General features: G+C 41.2%; 2 protein-coding genes across 3 annotated transcripts in view; one reads left to right on the top strand and one right to left on the bottom strand.

Moving 5' to 3' along the window:
• The first annotated feature begins 88 nt into the window (after positions 1–88).
• Positions 89–19,231, top strand: pan3 (poly(A) specific ribonuclease subunit PAN3). The gene is made up of 18 exons (XM_072378915.1): positions 89–780; positions 1,679–1,800; positions 3,725–3,797; positions 3,896–3,966; positions 4,131–4,272; positions 4,545–4,762; positions 5,202–5,306; positions 5,402–5,459; positions 5,901–6,062; positions 6,424–6,540; positions 6,765–6,866; positions 8,120–8,285; positions 8,542–8,629; positions 8,804–8,943; positions 10,752–10,881; positions 15,748–15,812; positions 15,891–16,029; positions 16,723–19,231. The coding sequence occupies exons 1-18, from the start codon at positions 435–437 to the stop codon at positions 16,861–16,863; spliced, it is 2,385 nt and encodes a 794-aa protein (XP_072235016.1). The 5' UTR covers positions 89–434; the 3' UTR covers positions 16,864–19,231.
• Positions 19,232–19,605: 374 nt separating this feature from the next.
• The window catches only part of flt1 (fms related receptor tyrosine kinase 1), a 32,591-nt gene continuing 30,958 nt past the window's right edge, over positions 19,606–21,238 (bottom strand). For both annotated transcript variants that reach the window (XM_072378201.1, XM_072378200.1), the window contains exons 28-29: positions 21,061–21,149; positions 19,606–20,824 (exon numbers count right to left, since the gene is read on the bottom strand). In XM_072378201.1, coding sequence (XP_072234302.1) covers positions 20,656–20,824; positions 21,061–21,149 — 258 coding nt within the window. In that variant the 3' untranslated portion in view covers positions 19,606–20,655. The remainder of the gene's footprint in view (positions 20,825–21,060; positions 21,150–21,238) is intronic.

Genomic DNA, 21,238 nt, shown 5'->3' on the forward strand with positions numbered 1-21,238 from the left:
AAATAGATCCTGTAAAGGTCTCCCTTCTGGCTAAATAACAATATCACCATGCTGTAGGTTTATTTGCAGTTTGCTTTTGCAGCAAGTCAGGGCTGCTGTACCCAGAATGCAAAGCTATGCTAGCTGGTCTCGAGCAGAGCAGGCTGACTGCGAGCAGAAAACAACAGGCTATTTTGCAGGGAAGGCAACTGCATGGATAGCGATAACAACGACGACCTGGATTTCACGCATGCAGTCATTTTTCTCAAACCAAAAATGCGTCTTAGCTTTATAATGTGAGTACTGCAGGATGTTAAATGTACTCCATGAGCTGAAGTGATATTATTTCTTTGCTTTACGGAAAAACTGTTTGAAAGCTAGCTGGCTAGCACGCTAGCTCTCTGCGTCTCTATGTTTGAGTGTCTTCCGGCAGCAGTGGCGGCAGCAGCGGTGCCATGAACAGTGGACTACCACCTTCAGCTGCTCCGCTCGGGGGTGCCGGGATACCCAATGTCAAGGTGAAGTTTTGCCGATACTACGCGAAAGACAAAACCTGTTTTTATGGAGATGAGTGTCAGTTCCTACACGAGGATCCGTCCATGGCAAGTCTGCCGCTGCTCGGTGGCGGCAGCAGCGGCAGCCCTGTTCCTTTGCCCATGGCTGGGGCTGGCGGGACGCCCACAGGGTATTCCCTTGGAAGTACGGCAGCGGCCATCCCGGGTGGTGGAGGGACCGGTGTGTCCAAGAAGAGCGAAACATTGGGGCCTGCAGGCACGTCTCTGGAGGGGCAGCTGCTGGCGAGTGAGTATACCGACACAAGGCCTCACACGGGTTTGCTGACTGACTTTACCTCAGGGCCTTTGGGGTACTGTTTTATAATTTAGCCCGATGATTCACCCGGGCCTCTTTACCTCAAAACAACGTGGTTAACAGTTACCTGCCATATCCAAAACCTTCAGTGTGCAACTAGCCCATAACGTACTCTGTAGCCGTCTTGTGATAATGTGTGTTTTCATGTTTTATTAGTTATTTCTGCTGTTACAGCCTATAACAGTAGCCACGCTTCTGCAGCTCACACGGAGGCCTGTTGTTTCTGTATGACAGCTGTGAGTGGACACAATTTACTAACGCTAGCGGGTGCAGCCATTAGCTAGTTAGCGTTAGCTGAAACTAGCCTTAAATTGATCGCTTTAACTAACTTTAGTGGGTATGGCTTTTCATTCAGAGAGGTTTTATGCAATTTAAGTAAAATAGCCTTAGTCGTTGATGCAATTGAGCATTTCTTGTGTCAAATATAGCGTTTGCCGTGTATGTTGTACGCTGCATGTTTGCTATAATTACGGTATCAGTGCTAGCTGTTAACAGAGCATTGTTTTTGGTCCATGTTGGCGTGCTTTCTCAGCGTAAACAAACAGGAAGTAGCAAGCATTCACGTGTGGCTCAACTGTGTTAAAACGTTCTGGAGTAACGGTGTCGAAAATCTTTGTTGTTTGAAGGTACACTAAATATCACCATGTAGGAGCATTTAGTAGAGGTTTTGTACATTGTTTACATGCTTTATAGTTGGCTCTGCTTTATGATTAGTTAATGGCACGCTTCGTAGTCCTGAAATGATCATCAGTATCTTACTGTATGATTTCTGTCCAGAGTTAACCAATGTTTATATCAATGGACCAACAGTCATTTTTTTCATCCACAGTCCCAGGAATGGAGGGCGCAAGCCTGAGCGATGCCAATCTCACCAACTCTTACTTCAGCAGCAGCTTTATTGGAGTCAATGGGTTTGGAAGCCCAGCGGAGTCAAAATATTCAATGATGCAGGTAAAGGCCATAGACGTGCAGTATGATAAGTGTAAGTACGAAAATGAAAAAAGTAAAGCTAGTATTTGGTACCAGATACTTTTTTCTTTATTTTTAAAGTATCTACACAATCACCGCTCAGAGTGCGTTCAGACCATATCAAAAGGTGACATGATAACACTGCAGGCCACTGACCGATTAAAATCTCAGCCACACAACTCTTACTTTTCTTTTATTGCAAACAAAAGCAGTTGTATGCAAATCTGCATGTAGAATTTTTAGTTCTGGGTTGTGGATATTACAACCACAGAGGCAACAATAAAGGGGTATATTTATTTCTTTGGAAGTGTAAATGCATTAAGTACTTATGAGTAGTCTGGTGTCTTACCTGCAGTAGACAGCAGTCAGAGTGCTCTGAGTTTGAAGAGGCAGCGCAAAATTCTGAACAAGAAGCAGAGTTAACAGCTCTGAAGATGGGGGCTCCAGAAGAGTGAATTTCTCTTTCTTTAAATCAACTCTCACCTCAAAAATGTGAATGCGGTTACAGCAAACACTATAAAATAGAGTTTTACAGTGCATCACTTTTGCGTCGGACATTGAGTTCTTTCTTTTTTTGTCGCCAGTGCTTGAACCAGCTTGAATTGATGACAAGTGGTGCGGGAGGGGTATATCTATTAAGCCTTGTTCAGGACACATGGTTTTCACTGCCAGATTTTGGTCACGCTGCTTGCCGTATTGCTCCTGTGTTAAGAACTTTCAAAGTTCTAGTCGATACTACACTGCTGACCTGCGGCAAGAGCTTCACACACTACAACAATTTTTGCCAGAGTGATCGTTTCAAAGAGAGAGAGGGGGGTTTACAGCTGTCATGAGGATGAGTCACAACAACACTACAATGCACACAGTGAATGCAGGTGACTCGGTCAGTTTTGCTCAGCTTGTTGTTAAAGAGAAACTGCACAGCTCCTCTCGTGAGCCTGTTATGATATTGCACCATGGAAACCTCAGGATAGTATGGTTGCTTAAAACAACATTTCACCATATTCAGCTGACTTTGAGCACGGGGAGTTACCTTATGTGCCAGCTAATTGGCTAATTAAATGGTGCGCAGACTTAACTACTCTGTCGCTGTGTGTAAATGACTCAGTAACTCACTTTGTCAGCTTTTTCTTAACCAAAGAATGTCTGTCTGGCGCCACATCGTTGCATGTTCTGCAGGTGCCTAATGTGCCTCCTGCTGCTGCTGATCAGATGAGTCTGTCAGGAGTTGTTTACTACTTTTGCAAAGATTCAAAAGATGTTAAGATGTTGTAAAGATGTGTTTTTACTTTCATTCCTTTTTTTCTTTTACTGTCTCATAGTTGTTGTTTTGGGTTTAAACCAGCATAATTGCTAGTCCCAGCCGATCAGCAGTTTGATATGTTGTCCAGCCTCTACATGCATGCAGTAATGCTCAACACAGACGTTCTTCAGATGAGAAAATGCTGCGTGTATTGTGTAATAACTCGTTCACATCTTTGGCATTTGGTTTTGAGATTGTAGTTATTCCATATTGAAATTTCCGCTTCTTCAAACTTCGTGCTGTGACTGCCGTAGGTTAAACACTGACCTCTCAGAAGTCTTTCACACAACTCCACTTATATGGGGAAAAAAACAACTATATAAGCAAAAACACAGCCAACTTTTTTTGTTTATGATTTACAAATTTGAGAATGTGGCTTAAGAAACGAGCGTATGGCTTGTGATGTGTAGTGCAATGAAAACATGGCTTTAAACCGCTTTATAACTGTGTTTATATCATTTTTATGCAAGTCGTTAATTGAAAAATGTTTATTTAAACTTGCACTTCTTGACGTAACATTCTTTTCACGGTATGCATGAATTTACCGTAGTGTGCTTTTTGTTTGGAGGAAAATAATAAACTTATTGATGCTGTTGTCTTTAGCGAATGACTACCAGCAGCAGCTCCCCCAGTCTCCTAAACGATGGTGCCAAGAATTTCAGCCACAGCACTCATGGTAAGACACCCCTGGAGCACTTTGGAGTAGTAAATGACACTCATCCGCTGGGCAGTGAAAGTGCAGCTTTTCACCTCTCTGCACTTGATTCTTGACAGATCCAGTGAACTCCTCGACATCCTCACTGTTCAGTGATTTTGGTGCTCTTAGCATTTCCCAAAGGAGAAAGGTGAGCACAAAAAGACATCGTATTTAAGATATTGTTTTGAAGTTTAGTTACTGTACTTTGCAATAAGGAGGAACTTGGAACCCATAAATAATCCCGATCTTCATTTTTGCCTCAGAGGGAAGTGGTTGCTGTCATCTTCTTTCTTGTTCTGTGTCTGTCTTTAGGCTCCTAACCCGACAGCGACTGAATTCATCCCTAAGGGAGCTCCACGCATGGCCACCTTGGCGCAGTCCGCTGTCCAGGCCTTCCCCTCTCCCCTCTTCGCACATCCTGGTCTCAGCAGCTCAGCTGCTGCTCTGGCTCCAGGTGAGGGGTTTTTGAATAACTCTAAACTGAGAATTTAACTTTATTCATCAGCTTTGCTCCACTTTCTACAAGGCTTTGTTTTGTTTTCCAGCTCTATTTTAGAAATGTTCTCTTTAGACAAGGATGTGAACTCTAAATGGGCTACTAGGAAGAAATTCTCAGAGTTCCACATGTTTTATGTAATGGCAATACCGAATGCCACGTCTTTTTTAAAAAAAACAAATAAATAAATGAACAATTTTTTATCATTTTTTTTGTATCTCCATTTTAAGGCATGTCTTTGTCTGCTGGATCTTCTCCCCTCCACTCCCCGAAAATTACACCTCACACCTCACCCGCTCCTCGTCGGCGAAGTCACACCCCAAACCCTGCCAACTACATGGTGCCCACCACTGCGTCTGACCAGGGCGCACACATTATCCAGAAAGAGACCGTAGGGGGGACCACCTACTTCTACACAGACAACACCCCTGCACCAATGGCCGGGATGGTACGTAAACTAAACTGGAGCACCATGAAAGACGAGACACTAGCCAGCCAGATGTAGCGTCACACAATGACTTTTGTAGAAGTTAATTATAAGAAAGACAAATAGATTGAAAGAGTTGGTTTGAGTTGTGTTTGAATGTACGAGCACTTGGTCAAGAATTCTAGCGAATCAAACAAAAACTACATCATACAAATCATACAAAAACATTCCAGACAATAGTGTCAGACCCTTGTTATCACAATGCTAATCAGTCATTTTGGTCAGTCAAATGTTACAGTGTGGTTTTTGATACTTAACGCCTGAACAATTCCATGATAACTCCTTGAGTTTAGTCATATTTACTTGCGGAACTGCGGAAATTTAAAAGTGTTTGTATTATCGCCCTGTGTATTTCATTTCTCAGTAATTAGGAAGCTGTGTTTTTCTGGTTTCATTGCAGGTGTTTCCTACCTACCATATCTATCCCTCCACTGCGCCCCATGTGGCTTACATGCAGCCAAAAGCCAATGCCCCGTCCTTCTTCATGGCTGACGAGCTCCGGCAGGTATTGCTCGGTTGTCCTCCTCCTCTTTCAGCGAACGTCCCCCTTTCTATTCTCTAGAGGGAATATCTGATCATTGCTTCCTGTTTCTCCCTCAGGAGTTGATTAACAGACATCTGATAACCATGGCTCAAATTGACCACTCAGAGAACCCAGGTAAAGCGTCAGTTCTGGTTCTGGCTGATGCATTAATTTACCTGCGTGTGTGTATGTGCGGTACAATGAGGCTATAAATAACATTTTGCAACAATTTCTACTGAACTAAAGACCATTGTGGCACCTCTGTGTTTGTTAAAAAAACAACACGTCATTACGTGCTTATGTGCACGTGTATTTTGTGGGTTCTTGGTCACATCAGCCTTTTTCTTTTTTGCAGTACCTGTCATGCAAGTTTGAAAACAATTCCTTCATGAAAATACTGATTCAAAGTGTTTATTTACACATGGTCAAAATTGTTATAGAAGTTTTCAGCAAGAGCCCATTTATTTAAAAAGTAAAAGGAAAAAAAATGCTTGTGTCATGTGTGTGTGAGATATTTATCAATGTATTTATTTATTTTTTTACATTATCTTTTGTAATTGTTGCTGTCTTTTGAAGATGTACCGTCTGAGGTGGACAGCTACCACAGCCTGTTCCCCCTCGAGCCTCTCCCCCCACCGAACCGCATGCAGAAGACCAGCAACTTCAGCTACATCACCTCCTGTTACAAGGCAGTCAACAGCAAGGATGACCTGCCTTACTGCCTGAGGAGGATACAAGGTGAGAAATGTAGCGAGAGTACAAGTCTTTCTAAAAATAAAAATAAAAAAAGCACACCCCAGATGCGACACAAAAATACCCCACTGTGAGAAATGATTGAATCAAGTATTGACTTTTATATCTTTTATTAAAAGAAAATGACAGCTTAAAGTGTTATTTTCAAAAGATAGCTAAGATGTTTCAGATTTTCAGCTAATCTGGTTTCGTAACATGTTAAATGACCATGCTTCCAATAAACTGATGCGTATTCTCGTAGCATGGAAAGGATTTATTTGAATTGTGCAATGCATATGTGTGGGTTAGGGGTTCGTGGTTTAACGACAAACTTACCGTTTTGCTGCCTTGTTTTAACCGTGGCCAGGTTTCCGCCTTGTTAACACAAAGTGCATGATGCTGGTGGACATGTGGAAGAAGATTCAGCACTCAAATGCTGTGACACTGAGAGAGGTCTTCACCACTAAGGCCTTCGGAGACCACTGTGAGTGTGTGATTTAAATTATTATTATTTTTTTTTAATGCACGTTGTTTAAACGTGTTTCAGGCTTAAAGTTTGCTGGTTGCTCAATTACGTTTCATGTTAAGTTAGTTACAGTTGCTTATTTCTGCATTTTGGGGATTTCTTGGTGGAAGATGATGCCTTTGAGGAGTCTGTGCGTTCTAACCTTTTTCTTCTTTCTTTTTTTTTTTTTCTCTCTCGCACAGCGTTGGTTTTCTCTTATGACTTCCATGCAGGTGCAGAAACGATGTTTAGCAGGCATTTCAATGACCCAGCAGCTGACTCGTACTTTACCAAAAGGAAATGGGGTGAGTTTTTCTTCCCTTCCTCCATCACTCCAAAATAGAAGCGGCATCATCATCTCAGGCACCATCTCTGCTTCACACCTTCGGCTTGTTTGCTTGTTTTGAAATGTGGTCATTGCCTTTTTGGACGTGCACTTTCTTGTTAGTGTTGCATGTGGTTTAGTTCTTGTCAGACCCTTGGTAGTTGAGGCCTTACAGATAAAAGAAAAAAAAAAGTGATGCATTTAAGGTCACAAACCAAGTCTTGAGGAATTATTTGGAGTCAGTGGTGCTTGAGGTTGACAGTTGGCATTTTTGTGTATCTGTGAAAGAGACCAGAGGGTTTGGAGGAAACTGTGGCTGAAACTGATCCCAGGGCAGGTGCTACTATATAGCCTACATACAGCAGGAATGGCAGACAGAGGAAGCAAAACCATTGACATTTAGTTCTATTCTGTAGCAAACGCATGCAAAAAGTAACCAGAGCACAAAGCATAAAGTTGGTAGAATTTCTGTCTGAAAGAACCTTTGTTAAACTAACGTTTTTGGCATAATTTGATGTGGTCAGATGTGAGACTGTTGTTCAGTTTGCACACCCTGTCACTGCTTTATGATACAGTGTTGGTGGTAACTCCTCCTTTTAACATGTATGTTGCGCCTTATCGACACAAAAAAAGACTGTTCCTCTTCATCGAGACAAGATAAACAGATGTATGTCTGCCACGCATCGTTGTTTGCCAATATACACCAAGTCACAGCTGCGTGGTCTCCAATGCCATCTCTGCCTTATACACAGAGCTGTTTTCATAGCTTTTACTACCTATCTTGCCAGCTCAGAGGTGCATTTGTTGGGGGACCACTTTCAACCTCTGATTCCTCCACTTTACTTTCACTATGACACTGATGTGCATGAAGGCTCATGAGCTCATAAGACAGACTTATCGGTTTAGTGAGCTGCCCTTCCATGCATGTATATTTGACTCTAAACAGAGTTGATTGTTGTCTTAATTTGTAGGAATTTTATGCATTTGTAAACCGTGTATTTGACAGACCTTCTGCTGTAGTTGGATTCATTGAAGGAAAAAATGAGCAGATCGATCTATGGGTTAAGTCTGATGATGAAAATGCTGATTTTTATTGGCATTGCAGCTGTGAGAGGCTGCGTCTGCCGAAGATAAGATTACAGAGGAAGCTTGTGACAGTTTGAGGTTTAGTTCATAAGTAGTGCATACGACTTGGACTGCTTTTGTGTGATGAAGCATTTTTTCTACGTGCAGGGCAACACGAACCACCGCCACCACGGCAGCACGCAGGTTTGCTGCCAGAGTCTCTGATCTGGGCCTATATTGTCCAGCTCAGCTCGGCCTTGCGGACCATTCACACGGCTGGCCTGGCCTGTCGGGTGATGGATCCCAGCAAGATTCTTATCACTGGCAAGACCAGGTACACACACAGAAACACATGAGCATTGTGCAATATGTGTAGGTCAGTGCTGTTTGTTTAAGACAACACTTATAACCTTAAATGGTTGCTTAAGGAACCATTTCATTTTTAAACTCGGAGGGTGTTGATGAGTCTTACTGTAAAAAGTCTGCTAAAAGGAGAAGAGTATTTTCAGTCAAGGCTTCCTGTTTTTTCACAGCCATGTGGTCATGCATATTCGGACACTAATGACGCTAATGATCTCCTATCTCTGAAGGTTACGGGTGAACTGTGTAGGGGTTTTTGATGTCTTAACGTTTGACAACAGTCAGACCAATCATCTTGCCCTGATGCCACAGTACCAGGTACTTCTATCCTGCATGTGATTCTTTTTCTACGAAAGGACTTTATCAAGTAGCATTGCGGCATGTCTGATTAATATTTCTTTTACTTGACAAAGTAAGCATGTGTGGCTAAAACTCTTTTCAAACTGGATATCAACATTGTGTTTTGTTTTTTTTTGTTTCTTTGTTCTGTAGCAAGCAGATCTAGTGTCGCTGGGCAAGGTGGTGCTGGCTTTGGCCTGTAATTCCCTGGTTGGCATTCAAAGGGAGAACCTGCAGAAGGCCATGGAGCTGGTGTCTATAAACTATTCTTCAGACCTCAAGAACCTCATTCTGTAAGGGGATTATGGTGCACATAGGTTCTCTATGCTATCAGACACCACTTATTGGATCATTTGTCCCCAAATTTTTCCTCGAATAGCAGTTGCATTGAAAAACATGATCTGGGAAACCCAAGATGATGGGTAGCTGACAGAAATGTTCTGTTTCCGTCCACACGCTCAAGCACATCAGTGTCCTTGCTTGCAACAAGTCACATTATTCAGTTCTTTTGGCCAATAGATGTAGTTTTTTTTTCTTTTTCTTTTACAAGCTTGTCATGTTGCAGTTTTGTTAAATATCACCCAAGAATGAAGCTATTCAATGCAAGATTTGACAAGTATCTTTAGTAATATGCATTGGGAAGTAGCAACGCTGTTGGTTAAATCAAATTTAACATAAATCTGTGATCTTAAATGTAGCTGAAACTCTCCACAGCACAATATTAAGAAAGAAATTTGGGCTGGAGGTTTTGTGCTGCTCGAGGTTTTTTGAAACCTTAATTCAATACTGATGCACCAAGTCTGTTTGGAAAGACCAGAGAAATACATATTAGAGTCGGTGTAAGAACCGCTTTTAAGGGCAAAATTTAGAACATCTTCATAAATACAAACAAACAAACCAATTCTGTAAATTTGAAATTTTGTCATAAAATCTCCAAACTTGTTAAATGATTTATTTTTTTGTTTGTTTTTTATTGAAAAGTTTTTTTTTATTTTTTAAAGTACCTTAATTACGGTTATTAGCACCCATTTTGCTAAATTTACAAGATGGACTCAAAAAGTCTAGCCTAATATTTGCAGACTCAAGTAGAGTTTATGCAACAAAAATGAGCTTGTAAGGGAACAGCTGGCCTCTTTCTGTCTCTGATGCTTGGTGTATTGAAGTTATTAAAGAAATGATGAATTCAATAGTGAAAATAATGATCTTGTGTCAAAGGCTTGAGATCAACGTCTTGGGCCTTTCAACAGGATGGTGACCTAAAGGACAACATCCAACAGCACAAACGTGATGAGGCAAAAAAGAACAGATGTTTTAAACAAATGAAAACCTTGGGAGCTGATAAGACTCATGTGCAATTTAAAGGGATTGAATGCATAGAGATGGAAGAGAGACAGTGCCAGTAAATGGGTGCAGCTGTTAGGTTCTGTAGCTGGATATTTGTGAAGGGTTCCAATAACCGATACTGAGGTACACTTTGTGTATTTTTTTTTAAACTCAAAAAACGTTTTTTTTTTTTTTTAAAAAAAATTATATTATTTTTTTTTCCTTCCTAACAAAATTATTCGTGTGATATTCACAGCTGCCAGTTCTTATTTCCAGCTTTGTTACTTTTAGCCATTAAAGGTCATTACTTGTGTAGAAGTGTGAGATGTAGGGGAAGTGAGCTACTGCAAATACGTCAAGTCCTGCTGCAAATGAGTTACCTCTTCTGAGTAATGTAGAGGAGTTTAGAATATGCCTTCCTGTCTTGACTACGCTGCTGTTTTTCCACCTCTTTCATTCTGCCTTCAAAGTTGATTCGATGGTAGCCGAGTTCACGCTTGATTTTTCTTGCTCTATTCAGTATTTGGTTGATGAATCGAAAAGAAGCGCCACTGTAACAAAACAAAAGTAACACACCAGACAAAGCTGGAATCTGCTCCCGTGTACTAAAAGTTGCAACTGTACAAAAGGCCAAAGTGTTAAAAAAAAATGCTTTGTTCAAACGCGTGCATACAATAAAAATGGCTAAAAGGACCAAGAAATTGTACTCCACGTTAGAAATCAAACTTGTGATGATGGTTGGGATCTGCGGTATCTTGACAGTGTTGTGCACATGCAGGTACCTGCTGACTGAACAGTCTCGCCTGCGCAGTGTGAATGACATCATGCCGATGATTGGAGCCCGATTCTACACACAGCTGGATGCATCACAGATGAGGAATGATGTCATTGAGGAGGACCTGGCCAAGGTAAGGTAAAAGGTGCTGACTGCATAAAGGTCAGAGGCCATGTTTCCGTGCGTGACTCAGTTTCATTTCAGTGTGATATGCTTTGCTGCTTGTCTGGATTATGACTTGGTTGGAGGAAGTCGTGTGCACCCATGTGGGACAGTGTATTTAAAAATGTTTAATTTGCTCCTAGTGCCCCATGTGAAGTGTGAATGTGCAATGTGACGGGGTTGAAACCATCGCTTTTTTTTGCTCTTGGTTCATGCTCAACTTCCTCTTCAATCCACCGCTGTGTATTATTGAACTTACCCCAGAATAAGTTTGTTTCACAGCTTTTACCTCCAATTTGGTCTCTGAATGAGTTGTGATGCGATGCGCGCCTGGGGTGGGGTGGTGAGAGTTTTTTGAGGGAACAGCCTCTGTGGTAATTACAAAAAGTGTAGCTGCATATAATCTGCTGGTTAGTGTGAAAAGTGTAAGCGTTTCCTGTTTATTTGCCCATCTCTGCATTCAGTTAGCTGAATGTGAATTCTCACTCAGACTACTAACAGTGCTGGTGTTTATTCACTTTATAAGTCTTTTTGTTGTCAACAAGCTTCATTGTTTGATGTACGTAAAGCATTTTGTTTGCATAAATGCAGGTCTTCTAACTTCTTGGCAATTATTAAGTCTCATCATGGGGGCGATAATTTACGGTGGTGCTTGAAAGTTTGTCCAAGTAGAGTTTGTGGTTAAAGTATACAAGTGAAATCAGAGAAACAAACAAGATCAACTCTATACACTGAAAATAATACAAAACTGGCTAATGTAAGTGAACCCCACTAGAGTGTGAAAAGACTTAGAGAGGTGTTGATGCTCCTCTGACTGAAAAGGATCTTTAAAGAGTTTAAACTTCAACTTTTCACAGACAGACGAACAGGAAATTCAAGAGCTTTGTTACGTTTCTTAGTAGCAATAGTCTGCGATCTCACAAGGAAACCCAAATTAACTTTTAAGTAGCTAAAAGCGTCTTTCTTATAGGTTAAAGTTTGTGAGTCCACCATCAGAGTAACACTGAACAACGATGGTGTGCGTCCTCTGCCCTCCAACAAGAGATTGCTGCCTGTCTGCAGCTTGATCATGTGGACCAGTCAGAACAATATCGTAAAACAATATTCTGAAAAAAATAAAACTTTTTCGTTCAGATTTGAAGCATGAAACTATGTGTTTCCAGCATGAGGCTCTTATCCCCTCTCTGAGTAAAGGTGGAGGTAGGATCATGATTTTTGGCCCGTTCAGCTGAATCTGGAGAAAGTGTCTGCTGCAACAAGACATTGACTTGGACCCTATAAATTCTGTTTTTTTTTGTTTTTTTTTCCCAAATCCTGTTTTTTATTTTTTTATTTGTATTATTTATTTTTATTTAAATTTAATTTTAATTTTAATTTTACTCTTATTTTACTACTAGAAACAGTGTTTTTAATGTAAATGACCAAAATGTACATAGAAATTAACTTAAATTTAATTAATCAAAAGTGCATCAAAAACAAGCTACAAGTAATGAAACTTTAGTTGACTTGTCTTAAGAAAAAAAAACATTAAACCTCTTCAAATTTAACTTAGATAAGCTACTTAAGCTGTAGGACTAGTTAGTCCTTGTGAGTTAGTACGTTGCCAATTGAGTGCTGGCAAAATTTTAAGAACAACAGTTCACCTGTCGCATAAAAGTCATTTGGGTATTGCTCGGTTCTGTATTAAAAGGTTAATGCAGAGTTACGAGTTTTTTTTTTTTTGACGACGAAGACAGAGCTGTTGGTAGCCACTTCGCTTTGCTTACATTGTTTTGAAGGGGAAGGGGCTCAGTCTGTGGAGGGGTTAGTTGTGCCACCCAGTTTTGCTTCCCTTTGTGCAGTTTTCTTCAGACATACTTTCCTCTTCCACATATGGACAACATTTCAGTCAAATTATGTCATATTCCGTGATAATTGTGCGTTAAAAAATAGATTCCGTTTTAATCGGCCAATTCCGCGACTCCGTGCTCCCGGAAATCATAGGGCCCTAATTGACACTCAACTATTACGTCACCAAAGTTGTTAAAAAAGGATAAAGTTAAAGCTCTTGAGTGATCTTGAGCCAACAGAAATGTTCAAAGACCTGAAGAACCCACCAACATTGCAGAGTTGAAGCTGTTCTGTATGAAGGCAGGAACTGAAATTCTCTAAACAGGATTGTTTTATTTGTTGGTTGTTTTCTTTAACTACCCGTACGACCGTTTGAAGATCTTTTAAATTGCATTCATGCAGTAATACAAAAAGGCCTCAGTCACTTTTAATCAGCTCTGTACATGAGAAATGACATAGACCTGCTGTTGTGGCTGCAGCGCTGAAGCACTACCGTTTGTTTGAGCTGCTGGGATTTTCCCCGTTTTTAAGGTTATATTATTGTAAAAAGTTAAGTGATGACAGTCTGCAATGTATATTCAATCTGGAAAGATCACAATCTTGTCAAAATCATGTTATTAATGAATAATGTTTAGGTGCGTCTAGAAAATAACTTCTCAAAGAACTGGAAGATTTGTAATTATTTGATTGTATTAATGAGAATAATCAATTCAGCTGCACTCTTTTTGTTTTGAGCAAAGTACTTGAGCGAAGTAGAGCACCCAAAGGTTAGTTATTAGTTTCCGTACTGGTAGAGCAGGAAACCCAGCATGCTAATCTGCCCCGGCTGATTATTTTCTTTAGCTTATCGGCAGACAGCTGATGCCAGCAAGCTGCAGGGTGAAGAAAGCTAAATTCATATACTCTCTCTGCTCGGTGAACAGAGATCTGATCGGACCCTTTGGATTCCCCTTAACATTGTAGCCACAACTGATTAAATCAGTACAAGAGTAACGGCGAGTTACCCACACAAGAGTCATGTTGGTGCTGTTAAGTGTCGCACGTCTTTGTGTTTTTTTTTTCACCTCAAACTGAGCAAACGGGTTTTGGTGGGCAGGTTTATGTTGCAACTGCGCCATCAAAATATCAGAAATCTGACACGTAACAGATGTGACCCAAGAAGGCTTTTTAAGTCTTGCATGTGTCCGTGCCAGGTTATTTTGTTGAAGTGGGAGCGGGAAACTACATTGGAATATTAGAAAAATGAAGAAATAATCCCACATTTCTGTTGGAAGGAGCCAACATGACTGGCTGATCGATTCTCAATAATTGTCACTTTGTCCAACAGTGCAGAAAGCGTTTAAACAGGGTGAGAAAGGCAGAGAGGATGAAGCGATAAGGAGAGGCAGGAGTAGATTTTATCTGCAAAGATGAAGGTGAGCCATGATCACGTGGACCTAAAAACATCCACTTTTAGGTGCACATTGAATACTGCTTCAGTTTGCCCAGTAAAATGTTTTAAATACTCTGATCTTGAACAGTTTACAATTAGTTTTGATGTTTAAGGGTTGCTTGAACTCAGAGGAGGAATCTCTGAGGTAAGGAGGTAAGACGGGATGCAGGCGACATGTCGGCTTCTTGTGTTGATGTCAATACACCCAATGCCACGTGTATGGGAACATGAGGAGTGAGTGAAGACCAGCTTACAGGTCAAAGGGAGGAGCAAACACTTTCAGACAAGCACTACATGCTATTGAATGCCAGCAGATACATTTACACGTGTCTCACTTACTGATGTTTTTGAGATTTTAATTAGGGGAGGGGGCTCTCCACAGAAATCCATCGTGACGGATGCAGACATTTTTGTTTGCATGTGCCATTACTTCAGAACGTTTTTGATGTCTCGGTGCTCCAGTTCATGTGTGAAAAGGCTGATGTTTGGCTCCTATCGCTGGGAGATGAGGCGTTCTCCTTCAGCAACAATCAAGTTTTTATGGGGTTTACGCCAGAGGACCTATGACTAAAATGATCTGTTGATTCTGTGGTTGAATATTTCTTTCACTGCTGTTTTGAAAAATATGATTAGTATGCAACAAACCAAATTAATCCATCTCATCCACTGTTGTTTGGATTTTGTCTGAGCTGTTGATCGCGTTAATGGCCGTTCTAACATTAGCGACGTACGTTTTGGCCTTTTAGGTGTTGCGTCATCATTTTGAAGCCGCACAATATATTTGTTTTGCTGAAATATTGGTAACCGTAAGATCCAGTTCGTTAATTTGTAATAAAGCCACTGGATTTGCGTCTCAAATGCTTTTTATTTCACAGGGAGTAAAGTAGAAACGGTTCCATCCATGGCATCGTTGGTCCTGCAGAGCAGCGACAGTACTCCGTGTGAAATGAACTTGTGTGGTGAGGTGCTAAAACTGCCTTATGTTGCGCAAGATAAGATGTGTACTTTTTTTTTAGTTGGTAATTTCAGTGCCCTTTGGTTTTTGCTTTCAGTAAGGAGGAAGTGCCTTCTGGAAAGTGCTGGAAAACAGGGTCTTTTGAGCGTTTGAGCAGAAAGTCAAGTGACAGGTTTCAGTTTCTGACAGCGTTGCTGCTGGTATTTCTGGTAAAGGTGTTCTTTTTCTTTCAAGGAGGAATTGCTGCTGATTGCTTACTATCTATCTGAAATGTTTGTTCATTGTCGAGGACTCGCTTCCTGTTTTTGGGTCCGAATAACTTTCTTCTTTTGTTTGCATAGTTATCGTTCAGCCTGCATTATGAACATACAGCATAACAATGCTCTCTGTGCAACGGTCAAGATGTGCGATTTCATAGTTTACATAAAGTGGTTCCCGTCTTCAGTTTAACAAATGCTGTTTGTGTTCTGTTCAGCCAAGACGCTTTGTTCCGTGCATCAAGTCAAAGCAATACAGAGTTCTAGATTCTGTCTGCTTTTTTCATGTAGAAAATAATAAAATGAAGATATTCGGGACTCATGAGTGAAATGGGTGTTTGTGCTTTTTTTCCTTTTTCACAGGAGGTGCAAAATGGCCGCCTCTTCCGCCTGCTCGCCAAACTGGGCACCATAAATGAGCGGCCAGAGTAAGTACTACTGTAGCGCCTTTATCAGGTTTCATTCGTGTTTCTGCCATCCACTCACGAGCCCGTCTCGTGAATCAGGTTTCAGAAGGACCCGACGTGGTCGGAGACGGGCGACCGCTACCTGTTGAAGCTTTTCCGGGATCACCTGTTTCACCAGGTGACGGAAGCGGGGACGCCCTGGATCGATCTCAGCCACATTGTCTCCTGCCTCAATAAGGTCAGCGAAGAAGACTCTTCTTATTAACCGATAGCGGAATGTGCAATGTGTTGTCCACACTCATGTAAAGTGGCTGTTTTTTGTTCATTGTTTTTTTTTTTTTTTGCATTGGCTAAAAACATCTTTGCAATATTTAGAAACTTTAGATCTTTGGTCTCATTATAACAGTCTCGGTTGGTATTTGATTTGCAGATATTTGAGCAAAACATCCAAAATTACAATTGAATTTTTTTTCTGCGTAGCTCCAAAAAACAAACAGAAAACTTCCAGAATTACTGTAGTTAAGAATTGTTTAAACTTGTTTTTCTAACATTTGATATAGACGATCTGTCTAAAATTGTAACCCTCACGCAGACGTGAGCTTCCTTGTACGTTTATCACGAGCTGTTGCTGTTTTCTTTTCCTACCAGCACAGTTCCTCTTTTTGCCTTGAAGCCGATTTGAAATGTTTCTGACTGAGACTGACGAACCTCTCACTTCTCCTGAATGTTATTTCAGTGAACGTCAAGCATCACTAATGAATCGACACAGTGATCTGAAATTTATATGGTCATCTGGTGCGCAGATTTACTCGTCTGATGCTTAGCATGACGCTCGGCAGGTGTTGACTGTCCCAGTCGTGGTTATACAAACGTACTTATTGTTGCAGTGCTGCGTGACATTATTTCACACTTTCTATCCTTGTGGATTCAGCTGGACGCGGGCGTTCCTGAGAAGATCAGCCTGGTTTCTCGGGATGAGAAAAGCGTCCTGGTTGTGACTTACTCGGACCTGAAGCGCTGCTTCGACAGTACCTTCCAGGAGCTGCAGGCTGCTGTCGCCGGCTCTCTGTAGCGCCCTCTTAGGGCCCGGGGTGGGACTGCCCACTCCTGGAGCACACCATTGCACTACAGTGGAAGACCAGGCTCACAGACATCATCAGCAGGGCGAAGGCAGCGGGGCAGGGCTTCGTGAACCTCAGTCACATACACTGATCCTTGTCCACCAGGAAGGCTTTTCTAAAGTGTATTTTTTTTAGTTTTCCTAAAACCTGCAGCTGAAAATTTAAAAGAAAAAGAAAAAAAACAAAAAAACGAAAAAGGACAAATACAAAAGCTGTGATGTATGACATTTTTTTAGATTTGGGGAACAAAACGAGAAACAAACATGAGGTTTTGAACTTTTTCCTGCTTTTATTGTTTATTTCTACAGTTGAGGTTTATTTTTCTGAGGAGGATGCACTAAGATTTTAATTTTTTGTTAATTTTTTTTGTTAATTTTTATGAATATGTGTGAGTGGCCTACAGGGTGCAAAGAGAGCTAAAGTCACACACACATGGACATAAATACCAGAGCAGACTCACAATTTCAAGAAACGACAAAAAAAAGAAAAAAAGAAAAGAAATCCAGCTTTCTATTGACTGCATCTCTCTGCCGGTTGGAGACCACACCCCTTCATTCTAACGCACTAGGAGACGGGACACACCACTCAAGGCCTTCATTGTGGCGGGATTGCGCCTGTTTCATGAAATGGGTCGGCCCACCTTTGCCTTGGTTGTTGGTTCCCTTTGAGAAAGGACAAACCACTTTGGTGGGTGGAAGGGTTTGTAAAACTGGAAAAAAAATATGGATTTCTGACATTTTTGTTCAGGAGATTGAAAGACTTCAGGCTCATATTTGTGGGTGGGTGGGTGGGCAAGGTTGGACTGGGGACCAGGATCTTGGGGAGGTGAAGCATGGTTTTCTGTTGGCACTGAGGAAGGGGTGTCTTCTCCTGAGGCCATCTACCAAGTGTTTGTTACATATGCAGCAACCACCTTTGTTAATGGACACTGTTATGACCTCAACTGCTCAAGGACAGGTCGTTTTGTGTCGGGGTTCAGCTCACGAATGGGGTCTCAGATGAGGTGGAGCCACAGCTGCCTCTTTGTGGAATGTCTTTATTTCGTTCCCCGTCCTCTCACTCCCTACATCTCTCTCTTAACTCTCCCATCTTTTTCTTCCTGTTATCCCACGCTTCACTTCCCTTCAGGGGGGTGTACATTTTGAGAAAAAGTGGCGCTTTTTGTGACTTTTTACCAGCTGCTTTTTCTCTTTGCTCAGCTGTTGTGCAGGAATGCACGTTGGGAAATGGGAGGGCAATCCATTATTGCCTCACTTTTGCTCTTTATTATTCGGTGGACCAATTCCAGCAGGGGTTTTAGGTAAAGGGGAAGGGATCGAGGGCAAAGGACGAAGGGAACACTGACTGTAATTTGTTTGTTTTATTTGACTTTTTAAGATCATGAAATACAAACGTGCTGGAGACAAAGCAGTGGTGCTGGCTGTTGCACTCAACTGGATGGCTTGGATTTCTCTCAGGATGACAAACAGCTGGAGGGGCCCGATGATTGAATGTGTTTGGCTGTCATTGGCCACCCCATGTCCAGTCAGATAGATGAGCTTCAGTGGAGTGGGCGGGACATCTTCAGATGGAGGTTTTAGGAAGTTAACGGAAGTTTAAGGCATTGTGGAGATCATGCTGTAAGGGATTTCTTGTTGCCCTGAAGCACAGATCTATTTTAATTTCACTTTGATTTCCTAAATTAAATCAGATTTAGTGCAAATCTGCTTTACCCGTGAAAAAGAACAATTCAAGCTCTGCCAGACCACTGGTCTTGATTCTTCTGCCTTTGTCTTATTGTATGAATGTGCACAAACATGAGACTATTGAGCAACAGGGTCACATGTAGGAGCCACACTTCAAATTAAGGTGGAGCCTGGAATCAAGCACAAAGTCTTGACTGCATTCAGTTTTGTGAGAATCTTTCAAATTGTCCTTAAAAGTTGGAGGTCTGTTCTTTGGGGCAACAAGCGTGCAGGGAGCTGGCTGTGTTGGATCATGTACTACTTCCTCTGTTTTAGTGAACTGAACAGACGGAACACATTTGGTGAATGTGGTGCTTTAGAAAACCCTCAGCACACAGACTCACACACACACACACTTAAAAACACATCCACATGCCCCTTGACTCGGCCTACATAATGTCAGTGCCCATAACACCGTTTTCAACATCAAAACACACACACTCCAGATAATTAGTGACAACCTTATTCTCCTCCCCCACAGCAACACACCTACAATCACCATCTTAGTATGTTTTATGCCCCTCTTGTGTTCTTGTCTCAAATTTTGCAATATTTGTGTGTACAGCAGTATTTTAATAAAGAATACGAAAACTGATACTGATGTGGGACAGTTGATATTTTTTCAGTTGGTAACACGGCTGCATTTGATCTACAGCTAGTGTTTTACAACATTTAGTAAGAATACAAATGGGTTGGATCTATTTACATGAGAAATGCACCTTTTTTTTGTGATGAGTAAAACTGCACTGCCAAAACAAACGAAACTAAAAGAAACCTTCCATAAAGAAAGTGAAAAGAGGCAGTGCTGCATTAAATCTCAGCTGCATCCCGATACGGAAGCTAAAACTACAATTAAAAGGGAGAACATTGAACAGGAACTTCACTATCCTCTGTGAACATTTCAGATTGTAAAATCTTTTGGGTAATAATGCACTGGGGGCTGGTTTAGGTTTTAGCATCTGCTAATGCACACGGTATGGGTAACTCCCACATCTTTCAAGGCTCTGTTCATGCTGAAGGATATATTCTGCCACACAGATGAGATCTTCAAGGAAGGTCCTTTTTATTCTCAGCCAGACAATGTCATAAAACATTGTGCGTTTCAGAAGAGGGGATCATTCCACAAAATGGCAAACTTCCCATCTACTGTTTTTTTTTTTTTTTTTTGGAAGATACAGTTGCATTTAAACCAAAAAAAAGCATCCAAACTTCAACATGTGACATTTAATTAGGTAAATACAGAGTAATGGTCTGAAATAACTGATTTATTAAGTGAATACTCAAAAGCACTTTGTTACAACAGCACACTCGGTGAGATTTGCTTTTTGAAACAAAGTTCCACTGCAGTTCTGATTGTCTATCAGTGCTTTTGACACTCAGTTGAATCTATGAAGTTACAGCCTCTATCCTGATGTGAGACATGAAAGGACAAATCACAATGTGCAAAGACCTGAGATGTCACCATCTACACAGAAATGTTTACCTCTTCTATGACATGACAACAGAATTCAAATAAATACAGATATACATTCTGACTAACACAAATATAATTTGGTGGATAATTTTTTTTTTCCAGCATATAGTAGCTGTGTAAGAGGAACAGTTATTACATACAGCACTGCTCCTCTTCACAAAGCTCTGAGCATGAGGTACCAATACAATAAGCTTTAATAGTTATAGGTTTGTGAATATATTTAACTGTACGGATTAAGTACTGTCCGGTAACACTTAGCTGCTCTTGGAAGTGGTCGTATAGAGAAAAGCACTGAGAGCTCATAATTGGGAATTTGTTTTAAAGTGAAAAACACAAAATTAGATGTTTCGTATGTACAGAAGATTCTAAATTTGAACGGGTGAGAATATTTGGGAAGCGTAGACTTCGGTGAGGCAAAGAGGATGTCAGAAGGAAACTTGCACGTATGAGGTAGAGAAAGATGTAAGGCAGAGTAAGTTCTGAGAGACTGAAGAAATTGTATAAACCCTGTATGAAGCTGTGAAATGATTACACAAAACCAGAAGCTAGAGGGAGGGGTAGAGGAACGCTGAGTTGTAGTCTGGAGGAGGGGAACCATCCTCGTCAGACTCCCAGTCACACGGCAGGATCGAGGGCTCATTGTCATGGAGACCTTTGATGTCATCGCACTGGAAAGGCATTTGGTGGTCTTGGCGCTTGGCAAAGGTAAAGAACCTAGAAAATTGAGAAATTGTTCTGTGTTAATGAAAGATGAATTTACTTTACGTCTCCGTTGCACATTTTAAACTATATTTTGTTTCAAAGATTCAGCATGTCTGCAATGTTTTCTTCCTCTAGGGCACATCGCGCGCAGGCTGTGATACAAATCTTTCTAATCAAACGGAAATACCTCTGAGCAACAGCACATTACACAAGTCTGGATTACGCAGACAACAATTGGAGGTCTACACCTGCTCAGTTTCTTGTCCTTGGTGTTGATCGTCATCATTTGCTTCAGCTCCTCCGATGGAAGCACCATCCCACTGTCACTTTGCTCATCCTAAAACCGAGACGGTTCAAACATGCAGCTTATCAGATCGATTCTCAGTTTTAAAGACAGGTCATACTTCTCTTTAGCTTCAGCTTTTA

Source organism: Leuresthes tenuis, unplaced genomic scaffold, assembly GCF_036924035.1.
Source record: "Leuresthes tenuis unplaced genomic scaffold, fLeuTen1.0.hap1 SCAF_24, whole genome shotgun sequence".
In the NCBI taxonomy this organism is placed as follows: Eukaryota; Metazoa; Chordata; class Actinopteri; order Atheriniformes; family Atherinopsidae; genus Leuresthes; species Leuresthes tenuis.